The sequence below is a fragment of the Hoplias malabaricus genome, chromosome 7 (assembly GCF_029633855.1).
Source record: "Hoplias malabaricus isolate fHopMal1 chromosome 7, fHopMal1.hap1, whole genome shotgun sequence".
In the NCBI taxonomy this organism is placed as follows: domain Eukaryota; kingdom Metazoa; phylum Chordata; class Actinopteri; order Characiformes; family Erythrinidae; genus Hoplias; species Hoplias malabaricus.
The window spans coordinates 32,645,465-32,660,604 of record NC_089806.1 but is presented as its reverse complement, the minus strand read 5'-3'; the positions used below and the strand labels follow the sequence as shown (position 1 = coordinate 32,660,604).

General features: G+C 39.7%; 1 protein-coding gene across 1 annotated transcript in view; it reads right to left on the bottom strand.

The window, feature by feature from the left end:
* Positions 1 to 14,762, bottom strand: part of txlnba (taxilin beta a) — a 38,958-nt gene extending 24,196 nt beyond the window's left edge. The window contains exons 1-3 of the mRNA XM_066677362.1: positions 14,704 to 14,762; positions 8,775 to 9,051; positions 2,343 to 2,434 (exon numbers count right to left, since the gene is read on the bottom strand). Coding sequence (XP_066533459.1) covers positions 2,343 to 2,434; positions 8,775 to 9,048 — 366 coding nt within the window. The 5' untranslated portion in view covers positions 9,049 to 9,051; positions 14,704 to 14,762. The remainder of the gene's footprint in view (positions 1 to 2,342; positions 2,435 to 8,774; positions 9,052 to 14,703) is intronic.
* Between the last annotated feature and the right edge of the window lie 378 nt (positions 14,763 to 15,140).

The following is a 15,140-nucleotide window of genomic DNA, read 5'->3' as shown; positions in this document are numbered from 1 at the left end:
CAACATATCTTTATCTTTGCACATGATGTTTTATATTTTAAACCAATACCTTATAAACCAATACACCCTTCTAATGAGTATTGCCAATTATTATAAGCTACACCATTACAGACCCAGCTGTTCAAATGTGCAGGCTCAATTTGTATACATCTACAAGTAGAATGGTACACTTTTGAGTACCCTAGATCCTAAGGGCACTTGGTTGGCCCCAGGTTTGAGACTTTGAGACTTGGAGCAGTGTAACTAGGTAACAGTGGTGTGTTCTCTAGGCATATATGTATAACAGGAATATACAAACAGATTGTGCCATACATGGCACCACATTCTGCATTTAACCACCACTGGCTTTGCTAAAGCAGATTTAAGACAAATATCTGGTAGTTGGTGGGGGTTTATAAGAGGGGGTTGTTGCAGCCTAAGAGGATTTGGAACAGCAGTCAGAGATGGAAGTACATCATCCCAGCACCAGTTGCAGCTCTCTAGGATTTTTCCTCATTCACCCCCCCACCCCCCTCTCTGTTTCAAAGTGTGTACTCTCCCACCCCTTTCCAAACAGTGGGGTCCAGTTGTGCTGCAAGGTCCAGCAGACCTTCCTTTTATTTGCCTTGTATACCAATAGGTTTTGTCCTCTTTAGTTGTGTCCCTGATGTCCCTGTGTTTGTTGAACAGAAGAAGCAGTGAGAGCTGTAGTCATCCAGTGCGACATATGGCCTTGCGTCGTCATTCTCATTCAGCTCTGCAGCCCCGGAGCGCGGAATATTTAGGTCATTGCCGTATAAGCGCAGCCACTTCTACCGTCTCACCAGGAGCTCTCTCTCTGTTTTTTCCCCCCTCCACATTTCCTTTCCCTCCTTCCACTCTACTGGGCTCTGTTTGTTCCCCCTTCCAGCTGTTGTTATGAACATACTTTGTCTATCAGGCTTATATCTCCATTAAATATAGCTACATTACTATTACTATGTTATTATTGGTCAATTCAAACACTTTTATGTCTGAAGATTCAGTTGCACACACACACTGCTTGTATAATCTCCATAGAAAAACACTGTCCAATAGAGTGACCACTCATGAACCCATAGGTCACCATGGCCAGTGCCAAGTGTCAGCTAGTGAGATATTATTAGAATCACAGCAGTTTCACTGCTTCCCACAAAGTGCTGTTGGGCTGTATCCTTTTCTACCCCACGTTGGTAGTGGTTATGGTGACATTAAGTTCATGTGTAGTTGCTTCAGAGCATCACATTCTATAGGCCAGTGCTTTCTATGCAGAATATGTGCACAGTGGAGCATGTGTCAGCAATATATACACATGTAAGTAACATAAATCAAGCCTAAGAAGCTTCATGTGGTCATTACAGCATTATTATTAAATTATTACATATTATTACATGATATGATATTGTAAAAATACCAATTCTCTGTGTATTTTCTGATCCCCATGTTCCCACCAGACTAAAAGAGCAGGTATGGTGTGGGCAGTGGATCATTCTCAGTGCTGCAGTGACACTGACCGCTGCTGGTGTTTTAGTGTGTTGCATTGGCATGAGTGGATCAGTCACAACAGTGTGGCTGAAGTTTTTTTGCAGTGTGTCCCATCACTGCACTCAGGCGTTGGGTTCCACACAGACCACTAGGACAGTGCCCCCTGTTGACCCCACCATCACAACTTCCAGCAAACATCTAAGCATCCCTTGGAAGTCCCCATCCAAAACTTAGTCAGGCTCAAGTGTGATCTGCTCTGCAGACATTGTTAGCCAACTTTCAGCATTTTCTTTAATTGTCAAAACCCCCACAGGGCCACCTATTTTAATAAGAGTGGATCAGACACTAGATCAGAGTGGATCAGATGATAGAATTCTTGAAAGCCTCTGTTACTGCTGCATTAAGAACCCAAAATAGCCAGTCAACAGCTTCCCGTGTCCAATGATGAAAGATTAGAGGACAATCTGCAGCAGCTGATGAGCTACTGTCTCTGACATCACAACTACAAGGTGGACCAATTAGGTATATCTAACAGTGTGGACACAGCGTTTAAAAACTTGAGGAGCACTGCTGTGTCTGATCCACTCATACCAACACAACACATACTAACACGTCAATGTTGCCCTGAGAAAGAGCCACCTCCCAAATCATACGTGCTCTGTGGAGGTCCTGACGTTTGAAGTAAGAGGGCTAACAAAGCATGCAGAGCAACAACTGGACTACAGTCTGTAATTGTAGAAAGACAATGTGCTCTAGTATGGTCAGTGAAGCTGAGAAAATGGACAACGAATGACATTTAATGTTTAAGCTGATGTAATAAGACCTTGTGTTCTTATGGCCCAGCTCTGGCAGGCACTCACCAGCTCGGCGTACTTCTCCAGCAGCATCTCCACCTTCTGCTCGGCTGAGCTGAGCTTGCTGAGATTCTGCAGCAGTAGCGAAGCCTCTTTACCTGCACACACATCAAAGCCCAGGTGTGGGAATAAACTGATGTAAAAGATGAAGAGTGGGAAAAACCACATGGGGTTTGGGATGTATGAGCGAGCTTCAGGATGAGAAACAGTGGGGCGTTTAGGAGGCTTCTAATGTCAGTCTGATGTGTGAAGCTTTGATCTTTTGGATGAAAACTGAAGCAGCATTAATTGAAGTTTTAAGGTATCAGGGTTCCTATCCAGGCAAGCTAAACATGCTCCTATTAGATCTGGCATTGCTTAAGAATTGAGGGAGATTCTCCAAACAACTGTACAGTATCTAGCGTATGAGTACAGAAGTATTCTGCTCTAGAGCCAGCCCCTCTCCATTCATATGTTTTTTAATACTCATTTCACAAATACAAATTTGATACATACTATTGATGAATAAGTGGGAAACCCAGGTAATTTTCAGGATTCCCCTTAATGTGTTATGTTTATTTTTGAACAAGGACCATACACAAATTGTAACCATGTAAACATATAATAGATATTAACCCCTTAAAGCCAAACGTATCAAATATGATACATGAATTTAGAGATGGCTCTTTCATCATCTAATGAAGAGAAATACTGAAACAATCTTCCATCCTTTTGGTACACATGTTCTGAGTTCTCTACTTAACTGTGAATGAAGTGGAAGCATTTCCAAGCATTTACCAAACTATTACAAAATTGCTATCATCATGAAAACATAGGAGAAAATCTCAAGACTACTTTTTTGCTGAACTGAAGCAATTCCAGGTATGATTTGTATGATGTTACTTGCAGTAAACCTAAGCATTTCTGTTCCATTTCATAGATGTAGTGTATGCTACCTGTCAAATTAATTATGATAAATATTCAGAAAATTCAATCTGTTCTTTGCAGCAGCAAAACACATTTAAACAATTTTACCAAGTATTTTTGTGGAAACAAAAGTGTTTTTAGTTTTCCAAAAGCCTTTGTGTGCAAAATGTTTTCGCTCAGTTGTCGACATAGATTTTGTGAGACAGATTCAGAGGAAGATGATGATAAAGGTGAGTGTGGGAGGTCTGTTGAATGACCTCATACCTCAAGCCAAGGTTCAGACAGTAACAGAAACAACTGTTTCTGTTTTCCATATTTCTCTAAATCTGGAAACCTTTGTGGTTTTGGTGTTTTTATTACCACCAGTATATGAAATGTAAAAAGGTCAGAATGAAGAACAGAGTACGCATAGGTCAAGGACCTTTGGAGCAGTGTTTCTCATCAGCTCAGTGTTACGTTTTCCTGAGAAGTTCTGAAGAAAAGATAATCATTTGCTATTCATTGTTTAATTGACATCAATCAAAATAAAGAAAAAATTGTAAAGACGTCTAAAGAACAGTTTTAACTGATGCAGTGAACTAAATGAAAGAAAAAAAAAATATGGTTAAATTGTAAAAATATATTGCTAAATATGATGCATTCAAAAAGTATTTGATCCAAAATTTAAAAATTAACTTTAGGATTTTTGGTTAAAGGGTATTTATTATTATTATTTTTTTAAACAGTTTTATTATATTATTATTTGATGTGTCAGGCTTTAAACTGTTAAGACCATAAAAGACTATACAAAAGCCTCATCGGTTGTCTTCTATACATGTCACCCATAAGAATTCCTAAATAACAGTTTTTTATTAAAAAAAATATCAATCTCTGTTTTTCACCTTCTTAGAAAACATCTTAACATCAATTAAAATGATTTCTTTTGCTCCTGGGCTAGTGTAATTCACTTTTACAGTACTGTCCTGAAATCCAGAGGGAACGTGGGAGGCGAGAGGGGTGCATCCTACCATCTAAAAGTTACAAAGTGCAGTTTCTGCAGTGCTGATTCTGAGTAACAATGACAGAGGGTCTAGTCTCCAAATTAAGGGTCAGTGAAGCATCACAATGATTTTGAAGTTGTAATTAAGAGGTAAAAAAATATCCTCTAGTGTTCCTTAATCAAATAATGATCCCAAACTGGGAGGGGGAGGCTACTACATGCTTCCTTCATTCCCCAACATTTCAATCTGCTGCCAAAACAATGTGGAGGAGATCACTAAATGTCCAATATTAAGTCAGCCATTTTAGAGCCAATTTAACCAAGTGCAATAGTGACAGAAAAACAGCAAGAGCATGTGTTTCTATAAGGAGTTGCCCCCTCGTTGCTGTAGCAACAACCTAGCCTCCTGGTTAGGATTTACACTACATGTTGGAACATTGCTGTGAATATTTGATTGCACTCAACCATGAGCGCATTATTAAGGTAAGCTATTGGCTCACTCCAGAACTGGACCACTGCTACTCTTTCCACAAATATTGAATGGCACTTCCGAATACTCTATAGAAATCATCACAAGAAGAATGAGATTCATCTAACAGACACATTGTTTGTCTGTAACCTCAATTCTGGTATATATAGTCACAGTGGGAACAAGATTGTTGATAATTATGCTGTTACAGCAGTTCATTGCTAATCTAGACTGGGTGTTAGTAGCACCTTCAGTAACACTTTATAATACAGCAGCATTTAATTTCCCGGAACTTAAAATGTAGTGCGTGTATGTGTGTGTGTGTGTGTGCCTGTAATATGCACTGATTCTTATGGAGTTACACCGCAGTGTTTAATTATTATGGAATGTTATTCACTCATTCATTCATTCTTTCATTCATTATCTGTAACCACGTATCTAGTTCAGGGTGGCGGTGGGTCTGTAACCTACCCAGAATCACTGGGTGCAAGGAACACAGCCTGGAGGGGGTGCCAGTCATGGCGACACACACACACACACACACTCACACCTACAGACACTTGGAGGTAGTGTCACAGTCACACAGCTCCAGGGACCTGGAGGTTGTGGGTTTGAGTCCCGCTCTGGGTGACTGTCTGTGAGGAGTTTAATGTGTTCTCCCCGTGTCTGCATGGGTTTTCTCTGGGTGCTCTAGTTTCCTCCCACAGTCCAAAAAATATACGTTGGTAGGTGGATTGGTGACTCAAAAGTGTCCATAGGTGTGAGTGTGTGAATGAATGTGTAAGTGTGTGTTGCCCTGTAAAAAGATTGGCGCCCCCTCCAGGGTGTGTTCCTGCCATGCACCTAGTGATCCTGGGTAGGCTCCGGACCCACTGCGACCGAGAACTGGATAAGCAATTACAGATAATGAATGAATGAATGAATGAATGAATATATACATATAAACAAAAAACAATTTACTGCGATTTACTGTATTTCTGCCTACTGATTATGTGCGTTGATTTATTTTAAGGTTCAGTTTAAACATGTAGTGAAATTCAGAAACAATGGATAACTAATCCATAGGCAACAATCAAAGAGCAGCAACAACAAGAAGAATAGATGACCATAATATTTCTTATTCTTCATTACTGATGCTGTTTCAGGCAGAAGCACAGGGCTAGAAACAATAAAAAGCTGCAGTCACTTTACTCCGCAAACTTTTCTTTGGCTGAGTGTGGTCAAGACAAGCTGCTGAACATAGGAAGTTCTCAGCCACAAAACCTGGCTAATTATTTATGTTTTGCCACAGAATAAAAGAAGAGCTGATTTGACAAATTAACTGTATTTCCAGAATATAATTACTGCGGAACATCATCAAAAAATAAGCCTGAGATTTTGTGCTGATTTAAAGAAAAGGCTCATTTTCATACCTTCCAAACATTTTACAGAGTTTATGCTGAATTTGCCAAATGATGTGCTCCCAGGCTGCTGTTTAGAAATGAAATCCCTGCTTCTGTTACTGAACAGAAGCCAGGACTTATTATTTCTGCCTACTGCTTCTCATTTTCATTGGCATGATGGGATTTGAGGACGTCTCTGTAGAAATGTGTGGAAGAACATTCCGTAACGTGGGTTGTAATTCTGATCCCTGCTCTTGTGGATGAATCTGATGATGGTTAACATGTTGGAAATGTTTTCTATGACCACCATACCCAGTCAGACTATCAGTCAGAGGGGTATAGATTCCCCCAGCGTTAGATTGTAGAGCATGGGCGGTGGAGTCAGTCTCATCGTCCAATAGTTGGAACTGTTCTGAATGTAAATGAGTTGGAGGGAACTATTAGAGGGAACTGAACCTGACTCATAGATGTGAAATCTGTTTCCACTCGCTCTGTGTGGCAGACAGATGGTTGTCTGCAGCTGGACATGGGCACACTCTACCTCAAGTGTGTAAGAGAATTAAATTCTGTTTTCATTTTGTACTGGAAGTATAAAGTTAATATTTCTTAGTAGTATAATATATGCCTTGTGAGTAATTTAAGGTGCCTTCACTGCTGACACAGACATTCATTTGTAGACACAGCTTATAAATCCCCAATTCCAATATAGGTGTGCGGTTGTGTAAAACATAAATATAGACAGGATACGATTATTTGCAAATCCTTTTCAACCTATATTCAATTGAATACCCTACCAAGACAAGATATTTAATATATCAATAATATATCAATTAACAATAAACGGATAAACTTTATTGTTTTTTTTGCAAATATTAACTCATTTTGAATTTGAGGCCTGCGACATGTTCCAAAAGAGTTGGGACAGGGGCATGTTTACCACTGTGATACATCACCTGTCCTTTTAACGACATTTAATAAGCGTTTGGGAACTGAGGACATGCCCAATACCAAGAGACACCCCCAGCATTAGGCTGTGGAGCAGTGGTACTGCCTTCTCTGGAGTCTAACTACATAATTATGTGCTGTTTGAGAGTTAAAGTTCAATTAAATATACATTGATAAAATTTTTGACATGAACCATATCTAAGTGCTGTGTGTTTTAAGTTGCTTTCAACCAGTTTAATGGAAGAAATCTAAAATTAATAAACTGACAATAGAACAAACATTCTGTTAGGTTTGCAAACTCAATACCAAGCAATCCCAACACTATCAGAAAAACATGTCCCGCACAGGTACATTGATATTTGTTAAAGGCACAGACTGTGTCAATGTCCTTTAAAAGGTACAGCACGGGCCTTAAAGTTCAGTTGTGTACCTTGAAGGTACATTACTTTTCCTGCTCCAGAAGCAAAGTGAAATATCGGTACATTTTCACAATAGAACTGTTATACAGAAAATCCACATGAAAGTCCACAGCTGGAATTAGAATCTTAAATATTAAATGAAACATAAATATCTGCTAATAAACTACAAAACTAATAAATATACATATGTATATTTTAAACATGTCCAATATAGACACAAAAAGACAGCCCACAAAATCTTGACCAGTTTTGCAAATTTCCACTTATACATTGCCACACTCATTCCCCCCATTATCCCATTCATTCCACCATTCATTAATTAATTAATTCATTCATTCATTACAGTTTTTTGAGTTTGCTTAGACCCCATTTCTGGAACTAACTCTTCTTTTGTCCAAACTTAACACACAGCTACCCAAGCCACATACACTACATGCCAAATGTCTTACATGTCTGAACAAAGCAAACACATCACCCAAACTCTGGAAACTCTTGCCAGAATGGTATTTATAAATCCAAATTCTACACACACAGCCATCCAACAGCTTTTTCTACACCGTAACTACACACTGATGAAATAACCTCATAACACTACTAGCTTTGAGTGTTCAGCGTGATGGTCTCTCATAATACTCATACATAAATGTGTTTTCACAAATATCCAGGCTATTTTTGCATGATTAGTACATACTACTATAAAGTAAAATACAATTACTGGGGTAATTACTGAAAGAAACACACATGCTGTAACACATTACAAAACACAAAAATATAATAGGCCTGTATCTCTAAAGAACCCTTGGGGGTGGGGGTGGTGGGATTAGGATACATCAGGTCTTCTGTCTGGGTCTGGCTATTGTAGCCCCAGGTGCTGATTTGTAAAGATTATCCATAAGTGTTTTCACCTGATGGGGCTGGGTTTGGGCAATTGATTCAAGGGTGTGGTCTTTGCATGGCAGTGTATTCCAAATAGAAACACATGGTGTTCAGTTTATATTGCTTTATTTAATGTAGCAACCTGTGTTTAGTGTTTTGCTAAAAATGTGTTTTAGAATTGCTAGCTGGGTGTAAGGTAAAAAATGAGCTTATAGTTTAGAGTACCGGGTCAATATAAAGACTATTTGAATTAATAATTTCCTAAATTGTGCTACTGGTACCACTTTTTTCGGCCTTAACAATTGCTAAAATTTGTTAAAAAATGTAGTGGCCTGGATGTGTCAGAGATTTTGTACTAAACCTATTTATAACATGGCTTCCTCCTTGTGTATAGGACCTGCTGTATAGAAAATAAATTTGTTCATTCAGGTATTACAAATCAAAATAAAACAGACTCCTTACCAAGGCCTTTGAGAACATTCTCAGCTGTGGACTTCTTCTCCGGGCTGCTGCTGGCATCTTCACTGGTGACCAGTTCCTCAGGTCTAGCTTCATCTTCCAGTTTCTCTTCCTCATTCTTCAAGATGGTAATCTGCTCCTCCATCAGGCTGGACGCTGACCCGTACGTATTGATGATGTCCTCTAGCTGCTGGCCAAAGTCCTCCATTGGGTCCATGGCCTGCTTCTCATCACCATTCACTTGGTCACTGGCATCACCCGAAATGTTCTCCATCATCTGCTGAAGAAAGACACTTGATGTTCCAAAATTTCTAGACATTATTTCCTCGGGAAACATCTCTAAAAATCTGCCTCCGATTCAAGAACTGGGCTTCCTGTGCTTTTTTCCCCACATTTTCTGTTCCAGCTTAAATGGTGCCACAGTTATGTTCATAGCCTGGATAATTTAAAGTGGATGGGACAATTTAAATAAAATCTGACTAGGTCTTCCCGTCTTTGGATCTTCCTAACTTAAATGAGTTTCCCAGCTTCATGTTCATATTTTCCCATTCCACCTTAAAGGGTGAAGCCATTATGTTTTGGTGCCTGCACCATTTAAGCTGGGATGGAAATAATAAAAAAAAAAAAAAGAATAAGAAGCTGAGCAGCTTTGTAATGTTAAGTATTGTAGGCAGATCTTGAGAGGTGCATTCTGACATAATGCTGCGGAGACTTGATAATGGGAAAATCTCCCATAACGCATTTAAATGTAGAACCCAATGCTCAAACATGGATGTATTGATTCAGAGTAACAGAAGGTGCTGAATAATTTGCTCCCTGATTTAACACAATTTCCTAAACCTTGGTCACAATATCTAGAGTTATTGTAATATAAAAATGTCTAGATGTTTGTTTATTAGATAATACTAATACTGTATTAGTCCTTAATAATAATAATAATAATAATAATAATAATGCAATTTCATCTCATGAATTAGTGAATTCCTTGCCTTGTGAGTAGTTTTTGCCCCTCCCCATCCCTTGCCAATGTTCAGTTCATGGCATTATCCTTGGCTAATACCAATGGATGAGTAGAAGCTGTAACAGTAGGAGAAAGGGGAGACAAACTACCAATTGAAGAAATGTTGGACATGCTGGTGTCCAATTAAATTGGTCATAGAGTGTACAAAAGTATATCAGTGACTGACACTTTATCAGTAAGGTCAAAATCCTGAGCCTAATAAAAGACAGCCTGATTAAAACAGCCAGCTCTGCCAAGTTCTTGATGATGGTGTTGGCTTGATGTGCAAAACAGAGCAGGCGAATTAATGAAGAGCGATTATGTGCTGTTTGGAGAGCAGTTTGGAAGGAGGCTTTAAATCACCAATCACCAATCACTAAAGGGTTTTTTGGAGACAGATCACTGCCGGGCGATTTGTGGAGCGCGTGTAAATAAGGAGGCTTTGTGTTTTCTATGCAAATGCCTGCTCTTGTTTGTAGAAAATGCAAATACAGATTTGTGGGAAATGAGAGAACATTTCTTTCTGATTAACAGGATTGGCCCTGAGCAGGAACAGCAGGAATTGTATAGAGCTTTTGCCTAAAATGTAGGTTTTACACACATGATTGTGGGCCTTGGTGAAAATGTTTATGAAATGTGTTTTTCACTTCCAAAGTAAAAAAAGAAAAATGTAATTTCTTTATAGTGCACTCTGTGTTCACTATTCACTATTGAAAAGTACACTGCTGAACTCAATGATACACTGATATACATCACTGTCAAACCGCTCCACTGGATTTTTACCCATCATTTATATATATACAGACTAGTACACACATACTGTTGACCATACTGTAGATACAATATGCATATTTAAACTGTAGTCTAATAATAGAAGGCAAATTATTCTTCATTACTTTATATGTTACTTGAGCTGTTTTATACATCTTTTTGTACACCCTAGTTTAATATGACTAAATATTTAAACTCTAAAATTATAAAAATAGTTTATATATCTATAAAAATTTAAAGATATATTAGAATAAAGTGCAGAAAGGTCAGTGCACCTTGTACTAGTGAGATTCATCCGATATTTTGAATGCCTGTCTCTTTTTTTGGCTGCAATTGACTTGAAAGATTCTCCAATTCTCCTATTTTTTTACCAGTAATTTTAGCTCCTCTTTGCTAGAGGCAGTGCATTCTTTGCCTTCCAATTTACAATTCCCTATATGTGTTTTATAGAATTATGGTCAGATGATGGTGTTACCCTTCTTCTTAAAGCCTCTTGATTAGTTTAATTTTGTATTTAGGAGCATTTGTAATCTTATGTTGGAATATTTCTGCCAAGTGTCTGGAGAATGTTTCATTTATATGGGTCATCTCCGATATGTCTATTCAAACAGCCTCATATTAACACACTACCACTCCCATACTTCACAACTGGCAGTGTGCAATATAGCAGTCTTGACCAAATTAACTAAATCTAAACAAGTATAAATGTGTGAATGTGTGTCACCCTGTGAAGGACTGGCGCCCCCTCCAGGGTTTGTTCCTGCCTTGCGCCCAGTGATTTCGGGTAGGCTCCAGACCCACCGTGTCCCTGAACTGGATAAGGGTTACACACAATTAATGAACAAATAAACAAGAATAAATATATAAATATATAAAATTCCAATGGTAGTATCATTCATTCAGTCATTATCTGTAACCGCTTATCCAATTCAGGGTCGCGGTGGGTCCAGAGCCTACCTGGAATCATTGGGCGCAAGGCGGGAATACACCCTGGAGGGGGCGCCAGTCCTTCACAGGGCAACATAGACACACATTTATACTTGTTTAGATTTAGTTAATTTGGTCATAACACACATTAACTCACACCTATGAGTCGCCAATCCACCTGCAACGTGTGTTTTTTTTTTTTTGACTGTGGGAGGAAACCAGGAAACCCACGCGGACAACACACCAACTTCTCACACACAGTCACCCGGAGCGGGAATTGAACCCACAACCTCCAGGCCCCTGGAGCTGTGTGACTGCAACACTACCTGCTGCGCCACCGTGCCGCCCTAGTATCATTCAACTGTACAAATTACAAGAATTATAGGGAATTACTGTATTTTAAAGTGTTAAGTGCCTTGTTAAAAGGGCTTCTGGGGATCAGGTCGGTACCAAGCCCAGTCCTCTATCTATAAGGCCACAGTCATAGTAATGTGGTGCAGTCGTTCACATAGAGAGTTGCAGAGTTTTAAGGCCTGCATGGCTTCACAGTTTTATTAGGTGTGAAAGGACAAGACACTCTAATATCAAATTTCAGTTTTACCCCTTCTGATCCAAACGAGGCACCTTTCAGGGTAGAAGAGTTTAATGAATCACATCATAAAGATTCAAAAGTGTCAAATAGCCTTTTAAGAAGTTTGTAGAATGGATTATTTTATGGTGATTTTAATAGATTAATACAGCCCTTCCTCATTGTAAGAACAGTCCCATATCCAGAATATAAATAGTAAATAGTAAAAACAGAAAATGTTTAAATGCTATTTTGACGTTTTCATTTACGTTTATGGTATTTGGCAGATACTCTTATCTAGAGCAACTTACAAGGATACTGATATTACAGGTAGGCCAATGCAGTGTTAGGAGTCTTGCCCAAGGACTCTATTGGTTGAGACTTACTTACTGAGACTGGTTACCCAGACTCTCTCACATGGGCACCTCATGGGGGCCAATGATGTTACCTCTGTACTGATGTAACCACTGAAGCCATAGAAGTGAGTGTGTTTACCGAAGCTTGAATGCCATATATCAGTGATGTAAAATATATTTCCGATTCATCGCATCATTTTTATGCATAAAAACCTACAGCAGAGGTTTTCAAATCCAAACCATGGATCCAGGTCACAGGTTGAGATTTTAAAATGTCTGGCAGGTCTGGCCTTCAGGTTCAATAACAGTTGCAGCTCCTACAGTATATGCTGTGTTCCATTTACCTCATAAGTCAGATGACAGACCTGGGAATGACATCACACCTATGCCTTTATGATTGATAGTTTGCTCCCAGTTAGCCCTATAAGCAATATCACTAAATAACTGATGTCCACATGCCACAGTTAGACATAAATACATAGAAGTTCCTATTAACTGTGTCATACTCCTGCTTTTACACACTGTTGATATGTTAGCAGCCATCTTGAATTCTGAACTTGGGGTTGGTCTGGCGTTCCCTTTTTTCTGAGCAGGACTTGTGAGCAGGACTTTATTCCCCACACCCGAGTTCAAATGGAACAGAGCATTAGTGCCATACTGGTTGGCCATTTTAAAATCCTGGCCTGGAACCTGGAGCCAAGGTCTGGATTTGAAGACCTCAGTCATAGAGTATTCACATACTATAACTATATTCACAGCGCATTTTGGAGGCGCTCTTATCTAGACGTAATCAGGTTACAGAGGCTAATGCAGTGCTACTAATGAGTCTTTCCACTCAAAATGGGAATCAAACCTTAGTCGGCTGTGTTAAGGTGTGTTTGTAGCCTACATTTGTGAGGAGCAACATTTTTCTGGAGCAACAAACTTCTAAGTGTCTACGTCAGGACTATCAGAGGATGGTTTAACAGAAAAAGCAGTAGGCAAAACAGCTGGAATCGAACAATCCAGTGAGCCAGTCTCAGATCCATGTGACACACACACTGCTGGGGGTGGGAAAAAGCAAAGCAAATAGCACCAAACCCAGTGGTGCGGTTATCGCCGCTCGTCTGACACACACCACGGAAGCCTGGCAGACCCCCTCTCCCCCACCCCCAACCTCCATTTGATTTCATGTGGAATGAACTTGGAAACATCCAAAGAGGTTGTTTATCCCCCGGCTCTGTGGCTTCATGACTGCGGCTGCTTTATCAGGTTAAAATTACAGCCTTCCCCCTCCCCCTCCTTCCCCCCTTTCCTTTTTCTACCCATCACCACTCAGCCTCCAGCAGGGAGCCACATGGCACCTGTTCTGAAGCCCTGGCTCTATTTTTGGAGCTTCTAAATATGGGCAAGCTCTTTCTTATTCCAGCCACGTAGCCTCTGATGTCAATGATGCCACTATTTGAGCAAAGTGGAAAAAAAGAGACATAGACAAAAGCTGCCCTCCGTGACTAAAGCTCCACTTTAGGGACACTCTGGTGGTGCCACTTGGAAATCTATTGTACAAGGAACAAACTGGGGCCAACACTGTTAGTTCCAGTCAGTACTTATCTGGACATTCCTGGACATAATGGAGAAATAAGTCATTTTTACTAAGCAATATTTAAGAAAGTGATTAATATTATTATTATGAGACATTTTTATCAGAACCTGTGCCTGATATATCCAGTCCACTAGGTGTCAGTATAATGGCAGTTTAATATCATGAAGATGACTCATGTGTGGCCCATTGGAGCATGGCTTAATTAGTTCATGTTACACTGGATATTCAAGGAACATTAGGAACATATTTTTACATTAAAATTACACATTCAGGATCATTGTGATGCTTCACTCACTTGGGACAACAGAGTCATTGCTACACTAGGCTCAACACTGCAGAAACTGCACTATGTAACTTTTGGAGGAGGGTAGAACACCAGCCCTCCTTCCCTTATTCACTCTTGATTTCAGAACACTATAAAACTAAATTAAGTATGGACTACATTTTGGAGGGGGTCTGTGGACCATCATCAGGCTTTAAGTAAGGGTTAAATATAGCTGTGTTTTTTAAAACTCTGGACATTAACTGTGGCCTCTCATTTATTTTCAATATACATAACATAGGCCAATATAGATTAATCAACATCAAGCACAGTAATCGTAACAGTATCCTACAATAATACAGACTCTTGCGTAATCCAGCTCTAGCTGTTTACGACTGTTTAAGTGATATAGCTAAAAGTTGTTTACACTGAGAACAATTTTTCCACTTCAAAATCCAGTACTTACACAAAGTGCAGATCTCCCGTCCAAAAGTAGAGGAATATAATGGAGCTGGTAGTCCACACGGCCGGCCAACAGAGAGAACGAGAGGAATGAAGAGGATCCAACAGCACGCTGGTGCCTGGGACAACAGCTGTGACAGACAAGCGCCTCAAAATAACCTTCCTCTGGAAGCTATCTCTGGCCAGTGGGGTGGTCTGCAAGAACTGGCTGTGTCTTTTCAATCAGGCTTTTCAGGAGAACAGCTGAGGAGGTCATCTCCTTGTGTCCTTCTCAGCTGTTGGTGAAGGCTTTCTTACAATTACCATATCTTTAAAGCCTAGTGTTGCACTGATGGGTGGTTAAAGGTGTGGGTTTTGCAGAGTGCTGGAGTCATTTTGGAAGAAACATCATTAAGTGCAATATTTTGAAAATAAGTTGAAGGAGGGGGGGGGGGATCTGCC